The sequence below is a fragment of the Kogia breviceps genome, chromosome 9, assembly GCF_026419965.1.
Source record: "Kogia breviceps isolate mKogBre1 chromosome 9, mKogBre1 haplotype 1, whole genome shotgun sequence".
Taxonomy (NCBI): Eukaryota; Metazoa; Chordata; class Mammalia; order Artiodactyla; family Physeteridae; genus Kogia; species Kogia breviceps.
This window is the reverse complement of record NC_081318.1, coordinates 17,550,655-17,567,893: the sequence shown is the minus strand read 5'-3', so window position 1 is coordinate 17,567,893 and position 17,239 is coordinate 17,550,655. Positions and strand designations below refer to the sequence as shown.

Genomic DNA, 17,239 nt, shown 5'->3' with positions numbered 1-17,239 from the left:
GACTGTTAGGGCCTTGCCTTATGGAAAGGAACAGGGCGGTGAAGAGGAAATATTTTGAGACCTTGCCTGGTCTTAATAGGGAGTCTGTGAGACTTGGATTTTCCAGTGTTCAGTTTATACCTTTCCTAAATCTGGATGCAACGTAGTCAAGTACTGAAGACCTAGCAGATGGCATGTTCTGAGGCACTGGGAGAGAAACAACCCAACGGTGAAGTTTTGTGGAAAGTGCATGGGGCAGGGTGGGACATTGCAAAATCTGAGTCCTGCGCCTGCTTAGGAAAAATGCAGTGAGGTTGCCTGGTTCTTATCTGTACAGCTGTACAGGATTGGGCCAAGCAGAAGGTGCCCTGTACATAGTGCGGGCAGCGTGCTCAGCATTCATTCTGTGAGCACAGCCCCAGGACGGCTCCCCGTGCCCTCGGCTGCTGTCACTGCCCTTTGTCTTTTAACGGTTTGGATATCTCGCTAGTGCAGGAAGGTGATTCTAGTGTTCAGACGTACTTTTCAAACAGGATCCTAAAGCTACCTACTTTACTTGGGTTCAGCTAAATAACAGGGATCTATTTTGACAATGGAGGCAAAACTAGTTATATTTTACTTCCAAAGATGGCATGTGAGTCTTTTTCATGTAAATACTAACATAAAAGATAGTATACCCTGTACTTCATGGGTGACTTAAAGGAATCTGAGAGACAACTTTAAGCAAATTTGATGTATAATCGAGAATAAGATGCAACTCAGTGTTTCTCAGTTTCATCATCTATAAAATGAGCTGGTATAAGATGATCATTCATAGTTTCTCTGCGCATGTAGAGTTGTGATTCGAGAAGATAAAATCAAATTTAATATATTTGCAAGAGACAAGACTAGTAAGTACAGCTATTATTGTAGTTCCTGTCCAACAGCAGAGTGATTTTAGAAGACAAAGAATTGTTAGTCATAGCTGACCATTTGTTAGTCATATCTGGAGTGAGCAATCTTCTTTGGCCTGAATCTCTGGTCTGGGGAGAGAACAGTGCTGTTCAGTCTACTGACCAGACCAAAATAAACACCCTTTCTGAACTGGCTGCTTAGCTGACTGGTGGACCTGGCAGCAGCTGCAGGGGGGCTCCACTGCTTTCCCTTTCAGAGTGAGTCAGGCTCTCAAATAGCTGAACAGGGGCCAATCATTCTAAGTCAACTTTTCTTTCTCCTTTTACTTATTTATACTCCCAGAATCATCTTCTCTGTGCCTTTGTCTTATTGTATGACTTAAAGGCTTGGTGTTTAAGTTCTGTAATAGGTCAGACATTCGAGGATTTGGCTACCCTGACATTAGGAGTGACATTCTGACTCTTCTGAACATTTTAAAGCAACGTGACTGTAGTGATCTGGCTTCGTCAAACCAGACGTAGTGTACCTAATACTGGTATTTCATATGGGCTCATTCACTTTTATAAGTGGCCAGATAATTTGGCTTAAGCTAATTGGCAGAAGCAGTAATATTCCTGATTAAACCTGGTGCAAGTTTGGCACAAAAGAATTAACTCACAGATACTTGATAAACTAAGGGAGTGACTGATTGGTTAATAATTGTGGGAAAACTGCACGTGCTATCAATAGTGACTTAAAATCAGTTCAAGAAGTGCAGCAACTATGGGGTCCTCCTTTTCCCATAAGGTGTATTTAGCAAGTAACTGATGGTAGAAATCAGAAATGTGTAATGCCTGAAGACTGGAGGGCCTGGGAGCTTCATCCAGTCCTATAGCAAGGACCTCTGTCTTGGGGGAAAGGGTGTAGTACAGGAGGAAGGATGAGGCCTGGATTTCCAAAGTGATTTTTCTCAAAGGAAACATTTATTGAGCAGGTACAGTTTACTATATTGTATAAGTTGTTGGGGACTTTAGGAGACGTAAGACATCTTCCCTCCCCTCAAGAGGCTCATTAACTTGTAGAAAGTGACTGACGTGTTTGGACCTTTCTGTGCTGGTCTCAGGGACGAACTACTCGTTACCTCCAGAAGAAAGTCTGTCAGATATCATTAATAGTGCTATGGTCTTAATCACAATTTCGGCCTCCTTAATAAGACAAATATGAACGTTTTTTTCTCCCTCCCAACACTTAACCAGCACGGTGTTATTGATGGTTAGCGATGAGTGAAGAGAGAGACACTAATCTCAGTGTGTCTTCTTTCTCTACTTCCTTTTCCTTTGACAGAGAGAACAGCACCAGCCTCTTCCTGAAGGGGACACTATTTCTTTACAGGAATTTGGTGCCAAGGTATAGAGAAGCCATAGAAGAGGGACGCTTAAAAAGTAATCAGAGTAGTGATAAAAGAGTACTGATTGCCACAAAGAGGACTTACTAAGAACTGCCTTTTTGTGGAGAGAAGTTACCATAGAAACACTTGAGAGAAAGGAGCCAACATTAGGTCTCAAGTTCTAGGTGAGATTTTCCCCCCAAAGAGGAGAAGTCACTGGTGTCACTCTCTGTGCACAGGTAGGATGATTTGGATTTCTCCTTCTACTCCTAAAAGGGATTGAGAAATTAAGAATAACATCAAACCCAGAGAGACTAGTCAGTTTGTGAAGCTTAGCCTCTGAGGGGCAACAAAGACAGGCTTTTGTCTCTTGCTGTCTTCAGAAAGAGCTGATTGGAGAGACTAGATACAAGGAAGTGAGAACGGTTTTAGGTTTCCTTGAGCTGTGGTGCTAAGGAAGGAGGGCAGAGCAGAAGACACTAACATCTGAGCCTGTGCATTTGGTTGTTGGAGGCTCCCTGCACTTCACTCGAGGTGGTAGCTGGCGGAATCTTCTGCTGGGGGTTTTGCACTCCTGGTGGTTTGTTGGTCAGATTCTGCCGGGTGCTGGCAGCTCCTTTGGTTGGGCCGTTTGCCCACTTGTGTTAGGCCTGATCAGTGATGTTACTGACCTTAGCCCAGGCGGGAAAAGTGTCCAGGTGGAAGAGGCTAATTCCCCATGTATTGATGGCCACCATCACTATCACCAGGCCAATGACATTGACCCCCAGACCAGCTTTCACCTGCAGGAGACAAAGAAGCAGGACACGCAGACTCTAGTCACTGTGAGCAGGCAGCAGCACAGAGCCCCAGATGCTCCCCACCTGTGTCCCCTGCCTGAGCCTCACCCCTGCTGTGATCACAGGCCACCTGCTTGGCCCTGATTTGTTCCAGTCACTGCCTGGGGTGCCCTAGTGGTGCCTTGTCGGGGGCACAGGACTGTTGAGGACAGGAGAGCAGGGAGGACTTGGGGCTGGGAGACAGCCGTTAGAACTTTCTCTATGTTTGTAGCACTCTCGCTATTACATGGAGGCTCAGAAGCTATGTACTTGGAACACCAGATATTGGGATGTTAAGTTACACTAAAAAAGGGTTCTGTAGCTACATAATAGGAAAATGTGTTCATCAAGATTAAACGGAGCTTGTAAAGCAGGAACCTCTCAGAGCCTTTAATGTGCTGACACATGCGACTCGTAGGAGAGCCTGTATTCTATGACTGTTACCTTTTTTCCCCCAAGGAACAGCTCATGGAAGTAGTGTACCTTAGGTTCACCTGGGGCAACAGGTCAGCTGCCTCCCCACCAGGAAGGCGACACAGGCACCCTGGCTGGCATGGGGCCTTTGCTGCTTTCTCCTGAGGGAATGTCACCTCCACAACTCTGACCCCTTCCATTTCTGTCATGGCATTGACACTACCAGGCGGAAGGGGGACGTGAGGGGTGGCAGAGCCAGGGCCATTTGGAAAAGTGTACAGTAAGGATGGCTGGCATCCTGCCAGGTGATGACAAGTATACAGCGTGTCACCACAAGTCCACTAGCTGGGACTAAGCTGGGAAAGTTGCAAGGGAAAAATGAATGCTGGGAAATAGTTCTAAGCAAATGACTAGATGTGTCTTTCTGCCTTCTGGCCCAAGCCCTGGGCTTATTAACCACCCTGGCCTCCTGGGCCTTTTGGCCTGGAGAACTGCCCATGTTTCCTTGCAGATGAGAGGAGGCAGGTTCTAAAGGAGCTAAATTAAGGCCGTTTTAGAGCTGAAAGGGACCACATAGAGCATCTAGTTTGAACCTCCTCACTTAGCAGGTGAGGAAAGTGAAGTCTTGAGTCGGTGCCCAGGCTGGGAATAGAACCCAGGACCGGCTCACTGCTCGTCATCCAGTGCCTTTAAAAATGACTGTTTCTTCTTAGAGGAAAACAGAGGCAGAACACCCTATGACATAAATTACAGCAAGATCCTTTTTGACCCACCTCCTAGAGAAATGGAAATAAAAAACAAACATAAACAGATGGAACCTACTGAAACTTAAAAGCTTTTGCACAGCAAAGGAAACCATAAACAAGACAAAAAGACAACCCTCAGAATGGGAGAAAATATTTGCAAACGAAGCAACTGACAAAGGATTAATCTCCAAAATATACAAGCAGCTCTTGCAGCTCAATATCAAAAAAACAAACAACCCAATCCCAAAATGGGCAGACGACCTAAATAGACATTTCTCCAAAGAAGACATACAGGTTGCCAACAAACACATGAAAGGATGCTCAACGTCACTAATCGTTAGAGAAATGGAAATCAAAACTACAATGAGGTATCACCTCACATCAGTCAGAATGGCCATCATCAAAAAAATCTACAAACAGTAAATGCTGGAGAGGGTGTGGAGAAAAGGGAACCCTCTTGCACTGTTGGTGGGAATGTTAATTGATACAGCCGCTATGGGGAACAGTATGGAGGTTCCTTAAAAAACTAAAAATAGAACTATCATACAACCCAGCAATCCCACTACTGGGCATATACCTGAGAAAACCGTAATTCAAAAAGAGACATGTACCACAATGTTCACTGAAGCTCTATTTACAATAGCCAGGACATGGAAGCCACCTAAGTGTCCATCAACAGATGAATGGATAAAGAAGATGTGGCACATATATACAATGGAATATTACTCAGCCATAAAAAGAAACGAAATTGAGTTATTTGTAGTGAGGTGGATGGATCTAGAGTCTGTCATACAGAGTGAAGTAAGTCTGAAAGAGAAAAACAGATACTGCATGCTAACATATAAATGGAATCTAAAAAAAAAAAGGTTCTGAAGAACCTAGGGGCAGGACAGGAATAAAGACGCAGATGGTAGAGAATGGGCTTGAGGATATGGGGAGGGGGAAGGGTAAGCTGGGACGAAGTAAGAGAGTAACACTGACATATATACACTACCAAATGTAAAATAGCTAGTGGGAAGCAGCCGCATAGCACAGGGAGATCAGCTTGGTGCTCTGTGACCACCTAGAGGGGTGGGATAGGGAGGGTGGGAGGGAGACGCAAGAGGGAAGGGATATGGGGATATATGTATATGTATAGCTGATACACTTTGTTATAAAGCAGAAACCAACACACCATTGTAAAGCAATTATACTCCAATAAAGATGTTAAAAAAAAAAAAACAAGACTGTCTCTGATCACTTGATAACAGGGTAGAAGGCTGGGGTGAGTAGGGGAAGCACATGGCGAGGGATCGAGCGGCGGGGGCGGGGGTGTGTGTGTGTGTTGGTTTGTGGGGATAGGGGAGTTGGGGCAGAGCTCAGTAGGGGCAGACAGGGTTGTGTAGTAAGATCTGAGTGGGGCAGAGGGTGGCTGTGACCTCTCTTCCCTGAAGTAATTCAGATGACTCAGCTGAGCAGTTTGAAAGTAGAAAGGATCTGAAAGCTCCCAGCCTGAAGCTCTTCCTTTTCTCCATTTGATATTTACAGGGCTGCTGAGGTCAAGTTTGGATTTGAGTGAAAAGTAAATAGGCCCTCAGCAAGGGTGAAGGGGCCGGGTTTCAGTCAGCAGGGCCCAGTCATCTGTATTAGTTTTTTCCTCCTTTCCCAACCCGGTCAGCCCTGGGTATTAAAAAGCATAGGTTAAGGGGTGGAGAGTGGATGTGCTGCACGCTAAAATCAGTGGCAAAAGGTACCCTCAGAGCTGTCTTTTGTGAGTCTCGCTGAAAACTAAGAAATGATCTGTGAGTGCTTCATTTTGTAGTTGTTGCTTCAGGGGCTCCTTGCCTGGGGGAGAGAGTTGAATAGAAGGGTCCTGTTCTTATCACCCTAGGTTCATACAGTGTCTCAGACTTAACCTTCTATGAATAAACCAGCAACTCTTTGAGTGAATATTCCCACAGTCCAATGAAGAAACTGAGGCAAAGACTAGAACAAGCTCTTACCTTCTGGCACTGGGTCACATCCCGTGTCTGTCCCAGCTTTTTCTGTCCACATTCCCACTTTCTCCCGGATGGGGATTGGGAAGAGCACACTTTTGCTGTTGTTGGTGCTCATGGACCATACAGAAACCTTTTACCAGGACCTTTCTTTCTGCCACAGCAGATTGAGCTATGACAGGTCAAGGGCACCGCTTACAAAATAATAAACTTGAGAAGGCCGTGGGGCCAGGCATCCCTGTCCTCACGGCAGGTGGGCCTGGCAGGAGGAGAACACCCACGACTCACCATATCTTTAATCTGGCAGTGCCCATAGCTGAAGACGATGGCGTTAGGGGGGTTGCCCACTGGCAGCATCACTGCGAAGGAGATGCACATGGTGACCGGTATCAGGGTGTAGAGCGGATTGATGTGCAGCGTCTCGGACTAGGAGAGAGAATTCACAGAAGCGTTAGCCTTCAGGTTAGACTTGAGTTTCCTGTGCTTACTCTCATGAATGTGCTTTAAATGATGGCTTGGTGTTGGCTGACCTTGGCTGGACACCATGTGCCAGGGGCACTTCAGTCACACCCTCAAAAGCATGTAGTGCTTGGCTGCTTGGACGGGCCCCTCACTGCTCACTCACTGCCCATGGAAACATGGGCTCCAAGTCATTTCCCAGAAGGGATGTTTTCATTTCCTGGTGCTGGTCTAAGGAAGTGGTTTTAAAATTTTATTCTTTAGCTGAGAAATTCTTCAAACACAAATCTCATGAATAAGCTGCTTTGATTGGAGTAGGCATCCCTCACTCTTGGGGTGCAGAATTAAGGTTTTTTTTTTTCCTAGGTAAGATAATTGCCTTACATGGGACTTGAACCCGTGGTCTTACCCTCAATGTTGCCAAGTTTTAACTCAGTGCATTCCTGTGCTCACACAGGCAGGATGATGGAAGGGAGAAGCTGGAGGGGGTCATCTGAGCAATGAGCAAAGACTGGCTGGGAGGAGTTTGGGGTTAGAAAGAGCAGGAGGATATTCTTTTGTTGGCAATGAGAAGGAGCCTTCATTTTATAGGTTCCACCTCATAGAATGGGACAGAGGCAGCGTTTTGTTTGGTGCATTACCTTTGGGACTGCTTAGCCAGGCTGAGATCTGGCAGTTGCTCCCTCCCCTATTCCATTAATAACAAATTGTTCTGAGACCGTGGAATGAGGCTGGCATTGCTCATAATTCTCAGAATCTCCTGGACAGAGAAGCTGGGTGGAGGCGCTGATGACAGAGCTGTGGTTTTGGTCTCTGCAGCTGGGAGTACTTCTGGGAGCATTTTGCCTCCATTTTCTGTAGCTATTTCTCCCGCCCTCCTGTTAGGTCTCATCTTAGGAGAGAAAGGTTGATGATGATTGTGGGGTATTAGAATCCTAGGGTTTTAAGGTTATCTTGTCCACTCTTGTCTCCATTCAGGGCTGCTCCTAAACTAAGCCTAGTCCTTTGGAAAAGGGTTTCTAGAACTCTTGCTGTTATTAATTATCTTTTTACTTATCAGTTACTATTTGAAATAGACTTAATTGATCAAACTATGGCTTGAACACCAATCAGTGAAGGCTGTGGCAATGACTAGAAGAGAGAGGCCAGCCGTGGCACTGCCCCTGGGCCCGGGCCTGCCCCTGTCTGTTCCTGTGGTAGCTGGTCTGGATATCTGGGAACCCTGCTCTACTCACCAGGCTGCACAGGATGGGCAGGAAGATGGTGATGGTGGCCGGATTGCTCACAAACTCTGTAACAATGGACACCAGGATGCACGCCAGCAGGGTGACAGCCCACGGTGGGAGGCTACTCAGAGACAACATCTGGTGCCCAATCCACGTGGAAAGGCCGGAGCTCTGCAGGAGACAAGGTGATGCAGTGAGAAGAAAGCGGGAAAGGCCACTCCCAGTGGAATTCTTAGCCTCCAGAAGGTCACGGATGGTGAGGGGCTGAAAGGGACCACCAGGAGCCATCTAATTTGCTTCCCTGTTTTCAGGCAGACTGGATCCACAGGCATTCCTGATTTTTTATGATTAGATCACTATGTAGCCCAGCAAATTCTTTTTTTTTAATGATTGTACACCATTCAGTCTAATTAGGGCCTCCTGGTCAGTCACTGTCACAGGGCACAGAGAGCCTCTACTTGCTTAGATCCTCCTTAGCACTGATATGACTTGGCAGGGATTGGAGATCTTTGCGGTGATCAGCCCCTCAACTTCAAACTCGTTACTCTTTCTCCAGCCTCTGACAGTCTCATGCTGTGCAGGCAATCAACAATGCCCTTTACACAGATTGCCAAGTGTAATCCTTAATCCTACTTCTGAAATCTATTTCTCTTATTTTATCACCCGTGAAATGGGAAAAATTATCAACATCTCTGGATAGTAACCTTTCCTCTGGTTTTGGGGGCCTTGAATGGGCAAGACTGAACATTAGAAGTTTTACATGAGTAATGAGGAGAGAGGGATTACAGGTCTACCTCCATGTAGTGGGGAAGGTGCCACGTCACTGGCCCAGAAACAGTCACTCAGTCTCAACCTGTGTTAGGTTCAAATCTCATCGTGGCTGACATCAGGATCTACCATCTGCCCGTGCTTTTTGGCAACACGATATAAAGGCATATTGCCACGCTTGAACATTTTCCATTAGCAACACCTGTACACATCTACTCAAATCAATAAATATTCCCACTTGGAATAATTCATTAGGTTGGAAGATGTTCATCTGCCAGTGATGAGGGCTCTCCCCCTCCCCTAAAAATGAAGGGCACAATTGAGTTTATGTTCTTAAAAAACCCCAGGTTGCCATATGCATTCTCCAGCTCTCCCCACCCTCCCTCCTCTCCCTTCTATGGTTGACAAGCTCTGACTTTTCCTATCTACCCTCTAGATTGCAAATGCAATAAAGAAATGGGCAGTAGGGCAGAAAGCAAGGTGAGACATTTTATGATTCCTCAGGCTGTAAGCCCTACTCGTGTTTTACTGTTAAAGACTGCCTTACTATACTGTCAGCAGGCCACCCTTTCTTCTCTTTTCCAAGTTCATCAAAACCTCATTTGATCTCCACAAGCACCCTGGCCACTTCATGGCATGCTCGTAGATGACTGATGACCAAAGGGCTTCAGAATTCTCTCATGTAGCCATTTTTACCTTGGACCACTATTTGGGTGGGAAGATGGGACTCAGTGTCCTCCATGGCTCCTTCCACGCGGAGGATTCTGTGACTTTGTTACTGATGTAGAGAGCATTTAGGCCCACAATGAATGGGCAGTCAAAAGTGAGCCAAGTTTAGAATGGGTGAATGTAGACAGACGAGGTAGAGGAAGAAAACAGGGAGATCCCTAACCTGCTTGATTCTTGGGGCTGTTTATTTCAGGAAGGGCTAACAATCTAGGAAAATCAACTATTTCCCACTAGCCCCCTTTACAAGATCTCATCCCAAATCCTCCCAGTCAGGAAGTGGGGGGCATTTACATCTGCTTTAGCATACATTCTCTTTAGCATACATACTCCATGCATATGGAGTCCATATGCATATGGACTCACAATTTGCTGTGAGTCAATCTGGAGCATCTCTGGGCCCTTACACCTTACACCTATCACCACTGTCAGTACTCCAGAAGGACATGCCTACAAAGTCCAATACATCTCTTGCTTGTAGCAGTGTGGGCCCATAAGTGAGGTGCGAATGCCTGTGTGCCGTGACTGGCACAGCTATCTGTAACTCTGTTCACAGTAGTGCCAGTTTAGAAGGTGGGAGAGGATATCCATTCCTGGCTGAACTGCTTCCCTTCCCAGTGACTTGGGTGAACATTCACCTCTCAGCGCCTTTGAGTCTTCCTTCCCAGCACCATAATGACTCATTAGGTAAAGCTGCTGGAAAAATATTGGATCCAATAAGAACAGATTCAAGGGTTACCTTGCTGCCAGAAGCCAGAGCATAGCCTCCTCCCACCAGAATGACAATCTCCCAGGGCATGGTCTTCTGGAAGTCCTTCCACGTGATGATGGGCTCCGTCCCCAGTGAGGGCTCCTGGTCCTCCCCTGGATCACAGGTAGACAGCGAGGCAGAGCCAGATGAACCCTAATGGGTGTGATTTGTGGAGACAGGGGCCTAATTGATGAACCAGAGGATACTCTGCTATTCTGGGAGGAGTTGGAAGGGCTTTGGTAAGGCTCCTCCCAAAATTCTGACTTCGACCATTATTTGACTAGAGCCAGCCCCAACTTCTGCTCTTGAACTCCTCTCACCATCGTTCTTTTTCCCGAAGCAAGGCTTCTTCGCTGGAATCAGGAAGAGGAGGAAGCCAAGGAAGACAGAGACTGTGGCGTCGGTGCGATAGCCCTTCCTGGCGAAGAGACAAGAAGAGCTGGGGGAGAGGGTCAGGAAGCCCAGGGGTAACATCGTGTCTCAGGACAGCCTATCTGAACACAGTGCCTCTCTTGAGGACCTAGTCTAGAGGGGACGTCAACCTTCCTTCTCGCCAGTTGCTGCCATGCTGTCCGGTGGTGGATTTAATGGGCAACGGTTAGTGTCTGGAGGCAGGGCCTGGTTAGGGTAGATGTCTTAGTGTGAATTTATGGACCTATTAAAAGGAGTGGTCAGGAGTTATTTAGATAAAGGAGACTAGAAAAGGATGAGTTCTCTTTCCTGGGAGGGTCACAAGCTGGCACTGAGAGCTTGCGGCCTGTGGCCCTGGCCCTCGGGAATATGTAGGGGTGGGACAGGCCTCGGCCACGATGGCCATGGTCTTCACAGGTGGTGTTTTACTCTACAGACATATCCTCCTTTAACTCTCATAACAATTGAGGTTCCAAGAGCTTAAGTAACAAGACCAAGGTCATGTGGATGGTAAGTGGCAGCTCTTGATCCCAAGCCTGGACTCAGACTCCAAAGACTATTTTCTTCCTGACTCCACACTGCAGCCTCCCTGAAAAAGGGGGACTTTCAAGGGAACAAAGTGCTTCCTGAGTTCACGACTATCCCGAAGAATCTAGGAGGGGACACCGGCGGGTACTGCCTGAAGGGTTTGGGTTAGGGGGTTGTTCTCAGAGACAATATCCTTTACTTTTCAAAGAAGGAATCCCAACCAGGAACAAAGCCAGGCTCCCGGGTAAACCACAGCACCGTCATCAGGATGAAGAAAAATCCAGTCACCATTTCCGGGTAGCTATAAAAGAAAACAGACCCACTCCAGGAACTGGGAAGTTTCTGTTAGCTTTCAAGCTTTGCTTTGGGATGCTCCTGTATGCAGAGCTCTAATAGTGGAGACCTGAAACACAGCTGATGCTTAACCACTTGGACTTGGAATACAGCAGAGGGGAAGGGTGGCCCTTAGAGTCTAGGCCAGCTTGACTTTGGCATTAGGTAGCACCTCTAAATGCCTGGATTCGTAATTGAGGAAAATTCCCCAGCTCAAGGGACCGCTGAGAACAAGCCTGCTTCTGTGCACACTTTACCCGCCACACTTTCTTGTGGGGAAGGAGAGAGGGTGAAGGGCTGACTCTTACGTAATGGTTCCCAGCTTTTCATATTCCTCTTGGATCCTCTTCTCTGATAACTCTTCTCTTTTGGTCTTCTTCTTCTTACTCAGAGAGCAGGTCTCTTTAAAACTGAGATGGGAGAATGAGCAAAAGAATAAAGGAAGCACACTTCTGAGACCCAGAGGAGAACAGGTCTTAAGCAAATTCTTAACTACTGGCTGGCTGGCTGTGATGGCGCTTCTCTCCACTTGCCCCACCTCTCACGAGACTTGATCTCTTGATCAGCCTCTCATCAGCCTTCTCCCCAGCCTTTCGGGTACATCTCTGGTATATAGGTGTAAAGTCATGTCTCATGGACTTGTGCAAGTGTACTTATGTGGGGTTGTTTCTTCACACTTGTCTTTTTAATTTTTTTTTGCCCAGTTGGGTTTTTAAATTAATTAATCAATTAATTAATTGATTAAATTTGGCCACGCTATGCAGCATGTGGGATCCCAGTTCCCCAACCAGGGATGGAACCCTCACCCCCTGCATTGGAAGTGCAGAGTCTTAACCACTGGACCACCGGGGAAGTCTCTACACACTCGTCCTTTACATAAGTGAGAACCAATGTGATGCGGCATATGTGTACAGATGCTTATATATTTGTGTGTTGCACACACACACATAGGTGTGTGTATGTGTATCTGTCTAGAGACAAGGCTTGTCTGGGGTGAAAGTGGGTGTTACTTTTCAATTAGCAACACTGGAGGCATAGAAGTATACAGTTATCTTTGATTTGATAATTGTCTCTGAGTTATTAAAAAAATAGTCAACTCTGAGAACATTCCCTGAGCAATGGGAATGTTGGGTCCCCGGACTAATAGCAAAACATCATATACATCTTCCCTTTATGTGTTCGGAGCTGATCAAATTTGGAGTAAACATCTGTAATGAGTAAAAGGCTGGCTAAGCAAATTAATATTAGAAATAACATTGCACGAGGAATGTCTAATATTATTTTGAGGGATATGAGCATATTTCATTACAGCTACTAAGTATAAATCAGTCAAGTCTATAAAATTAAGCCTAAGGGAACTTCTACTTGGCATCATTTCTTTAGAAATTAGTTCAAATTACTCTGTATGGAACTACATTAAACACTCTCCGATTCAGACTCTTTATGAATCCAGCACTTCCCCTCACCAGTTGGTTGAAATTAAGAACATTTCATTGCAGAGCTCACAGTGAAGTGCAGAGTCCCTGTATGTTTAGAGTGTCTAGAAGTTGTGATGCCTGACTCCTCATCTAGTCCACTGCATCCTCCTCCGGGCGCCCTCTGTGGTTACTTGGCAGCTCCCCATTGGGTGGCACCCTCCAGGGCTTGCGCCATGGCCCTGGATGGACAGGAGAGCCTTGCTGGCAGAGCCCTGGGACTCACTTGCAGCCCAGGAAGAGCCAGTGCATCCAGAACCAGCTGACCACCAGCATGATAAGGGAGATGGGGAAGCTGAAGAGGAACCAGGTGCCGAAGTTGACCACTTCTGCTGCTGGATACTGGCTGCAGTGGAAAGAACCAGGTCAGTGATTAGAAAAGGGTGGATTTCCATGTGGTATTTCAGGGCAGTAAGCTAAATGGTCCTTAAGAAGACAGAGCAGAGCTAACGGTAGAGATAATGATAAAAATATGGTAAAACATTATCTAGAACTCACTTGGCAGCTGCAACTGTACTGAGTGAGCCCTGCCAAGAATTATGAAATAAGCTAAAAAAGCATCCAAGCAACCAAAATTGATACCACTGAAGTGTATGTACTTTGCACTCAGGAGAATCACTCTGGATCTGTTTGCTCTTAATTTATGTAAAGATTCTGATCTGGTTTTCAAGACAACAGAATAGAGGAGGCAATCTGATGTACTTTGTTTATAAAGTCACTGAAGGAATGGGGTTTTAAAAAAAAATTTATTTATTTCACTTATTTTTGGCTGCGTTGGGTCTTCGTTGCTGCGCACGGGCTTTCTCTAGTTGTGGCCAGCGGGGGCTCTTCTTCGTCGCAGTGCGCGGGGGCTATTCTTCGTTGCGGTGCACAGGCTTCTCATTGCGGTGGCTTCTCTTGTTGCGGAGCACGGGCTCTAGGCGTATGGGCTTCAGTAGCTGTAGCACACGGGCTCAGTAGTTGTGGCTCAGGGGCTCTAGAGCGCAGGCTCAGTAGTTGTGGCGCACGGGCTTAGTTGCTCTGCGGCACGTGGGATCTTCCCGGACCAGGGCTCGAACCCGTGTCCCCTGCATCAGCAGGCGGATTCTTCACCACTGTGCCACCAGGGAAGCCCCCGAGGAATGTGTTTTGACTGGGGGACACAAGGCGTCAATTCTGGAGAACTTCAGTCTCTAGAGCCTCGTGAAGGTTCTAGATGTGAACTTTGCCCACAGGAGAACCATGGCTTGGAATCTCCAAATCTGTTATCCACATCCACTGCTTAGGGGGCCTCCTTGGTCTTAGGGGACCAAGGAGGTTATCTGGTGGACCCCTTGCTCATCATTGGGCAGAGCTGTGGCCCCAGCCCAGGCGTCCACCTGGACATCTCAACCTCTGTATCAACATTTCCTCATCTTTCCCCTCATTTACGTCAATGGCAACTCTGTTTCCCCAGCTGCTGAAGCCCCAAGCCTGACAATGAGACTTGGGCTTTCCCTCTTTCAGGCTCTTCCTAATCCTACCCAGGCTGGTGGAGTCTCCCTCTGAATCTTGCTCAGATCTGGCCATTTCTCCTTCCAGTGCTGCCCAGGCCACCATCAGCTCTCTCCTGGGCATCTGTGCTGTGTCCTGGATCATCTTCCTGCTGCCTGCCTTTTCTGTTCCAAGCCATGGTCCATTTTTAAAATCCAGAATGAGTTTTCAAAACTGTAAATATGATAACCTCACTCCCTGCCTAAAATTCTTCAAAGGCTCCTCACGGCCTTTCGGATGAAGTCCAAGGTCCTTAGTGGGCCCTGCGAGGCCCTCTGTGATCTGCGCACCCACCTCCGTGGCCTCCTTTTGCCCTCCGTCATTTTCTTTTACGTGCTCTGCTCTCTTGCGTCTGAGCCTACTACACTGTTTTCTTTGTCTGGAAGATCTCCCTTCGTCTAGTTAACTCCAGCTTGGCCTACAGGTCTCCACTTTCATCGTCGCCTCTTTGGGGAGTCATTTCCTCCCTCTAGACTGGGTGGGGTCCCTCAGCAGGGCTCCCCCAGCAGAATCCCACCCTTCTTGTCACATTTAACTGTAATGACTTGATCATCTTTCTTCCCTCTTGGTACAGAAACTGCCCTGGTTCAGTTTTCTGTGGTATACTCAGCACCTGGTTCTGTCCCTGACACACAGTGGGTGGTTAGTAAATACTTGTTGACCGAGTGAACTACTTACTTATTGAAGTGTTCCAAGAAAATGAGGCTGGTGGAGGTGCCAATGATGGTGGTCAGACCCCCGATGGTGGCGGCGTAAGAGATGCTCAGAGAGAGGCACTTGCAGATCATCTGGTCATGCTGGGACTTGTACTTTCTTTTGAGTTCCTGGTTCCTGGGGCTGGGGGTCCGGACTGGTGGCTTTTCCTACCAAAGGAAAATCAGTGAATCTCTCCAACCCAAGCTTGGGCCGCCTGGCACACAAAGCATGAAAAACAGGGGCACCATTGTGCAGTGGAAAGCTTGGGTGTCAGAAAAACAAAGCCCAGTCCCAGTTCTACCTTTTACCAACTTGGGCAGCCCCATCCCAGCTGCAGTTTCTGTAAAATGGGGAAAATCCTATTTTCTCTGCCAGATGGTTTTGAAGAGTACACGGAAAGCACTCGGAACACTTCCTGGCATTTAACAAGTGGTAAGCTATTATTATTTTTGTTGTTATGGGTATTAACAGCACGTTATGTTTTTTACTTGAATTCCAGTTAAACTGACTGCTCTCCACTTTGTGTCTAAATACCAAATAGAAGGTGGTTATTCTACGTAGAATTAAAATACAGTCCTGGTTGGGAGATGACTAAAAAATAAGCTTTGCATTATAGAAAGAGTCCAGCTTTCACTGGGCGGAGAGTCAAAGTGTGTGATTCTCTCCTCCCTTCTTTCTCACTTTTCCCCTTCTTGCCTATTGGCTTTTCCTTCCCACTTTCCCCTCCCTCTTGCATATGAGCCTCAGCCTGGCCATGGTCCTCTCAGGCCCTGCGTGGTCCATGTGACGGCCTTTCAGGGTCAGCAGTTGCTGACCTCTGGTCTCAACTGTGGACTAAAGAAGCAAGGGCCCCTCTGTCCTGCCAGGCCTGGCCCCAAATCGTGAGACTAGGAGTAGCCTGGTACAACTGTCAGCAGGCCAGGTCATAGGAAAACCAAGGGGAAGAGGCCACCCTGCCACATTTCTCAAAGCCCATAACCACTGCCCCATCTGCCTAGGAGGGCCCGGGAAAGGCTGGATCCCGCCACATTTTCCTGAAAGATTCATTGATTATAAGAGCTGGAGGAGACCTCAGAGATTCTCTGGTCCAGTGATTTTCCACAATCCTTTCTCCTAATGAAAATTTACATGGACTGCCAAAAGAGAAAACAAATGTAGCATTTAATGGGCAAACATCTATTTTTTAACTGCAAGTATACACATAGGATCAGGGAGACTTGGATTTGAATCGAGGTTCTCCTCTCACTAGCTCTGAGGCCTTGGGTACATGATTTCATCTCTCTGCGTCTCGGTCAAAATGGAGTTCAAAGTCGCTACCTCTCTGAGCCAAGACTAAACAGCAAATGCTCAGCCCGGTGCTTGGTATTTAATAAACAATGGCATTTATTTATGATGATATGGATGCTACATAATTGAGATGATTTTGATGAACACAAAAATTTGAAATCAATTTTACACCACCTTCGACGTCCATTTTACTTCTGCATTTTGTTTCAGTGATAAAGTACCAAGAAAATCAGGGAACAGAAAAGCAGTTGCCTTAAAATCTCAGGATACTCGAATAAAATATTTGCAATGCCCCTGAAGCACCTTTGAGGAGTAGTTTGAACACCTCCGATCTAGACCAAGTCTCAGGTTTTTTTGTTTTTGTTTTTGTTTTTTTTGCGGTACGCTGGCCTCTCACCGTTGTGGCCTCTCCCGTTGCGGAGCACAGGCTCCGGACGCGCAGGCTCAGCGGCCATGGCTCACGGGCCCATGTGGGATCTTCCCGGACTGGGGCAAGAACCCGTGTCCCCTGCATCGGCAGGCGGACTCCCAACCACTGCGCCACCAGGGAAGCCCCAAGTCTCAGTTTTTATAGCTGAAGAAACTGGGGCTCAGACAGTGGAATGACTTGCCAAAGTCAACAGTGAGTGGGATGTCTTATCTCCATGGCACACGCAGGCCAGACACACAGCTGGATGAAGTGTGCCTGGCGACAGCCCGCTAGCCTGACACCCTCACAGCTTCACGAGCAGTGCCCCTTGGGAAGCTCAAGGCAATTCATGTAGGAAACAGGATTAGGAGGGGGCAATTCCATTACCTGAGATGGGTGCTGCTTCTTGTCCTGGTGGTTTGCTGTTCTGGCGGAGTTGGTGATCGCGGGCACGCCATTCAGGTT

General features: G+C 47.0%; 1 protein-coding gene across 1 annotated transcript in view; it reads right to left on the bottom strand.

Moving 5' to 3' along the window:
- Positions 1-1,813: 1,813 nt before the first annotated feature.
- Positions 1,814-17,239, bottom strand: part of SLC13A4 (solute carrier family 13 member 4) — a 40,359-nt gene continuing 24,933 nt past the window's right edge. Inside the window, exons 7-16 of the mRNA XM_059073848.2 lie at positions 17,162-17,239; positions 15,061-15,245; positions 13,097-13,216; positions 11,704-11,805; positions 11,262-11,363; positions 10,444-10,541; positions 10,112-10,236; positions 7,888-8,049; positions 6,482-6,619; positions 1,814-3,021 (exon numbers count right to left, since the gene is read on the bottom strand). Of these exons, the coding sequence (XP_058929831.1) occupies positions 2,884-3,021; positions 6,482-6,619; positions 7,888-8,049; positions 10,112-10,236; positions 10,444-10,541; positions 11,262-11,363; positions 11,704-11,805; positions 13,097-13,216; positions 15,061-15,245; positions 17,162-17,239 (1,248 nt within the window). The 3' untranslated portion in view covers positions 1,814-2,883. The remainder of the gene's footprint in view (positions 3,022-6,481; positions 6,620-7,887; positions 8,050-10,111; positions 10,237-10,443; positions 10,542-11,261; positions 11,364-11,703; positions 11,806-13,096; positions 13,217-15,060; positions 15,246-17,161) is intronic.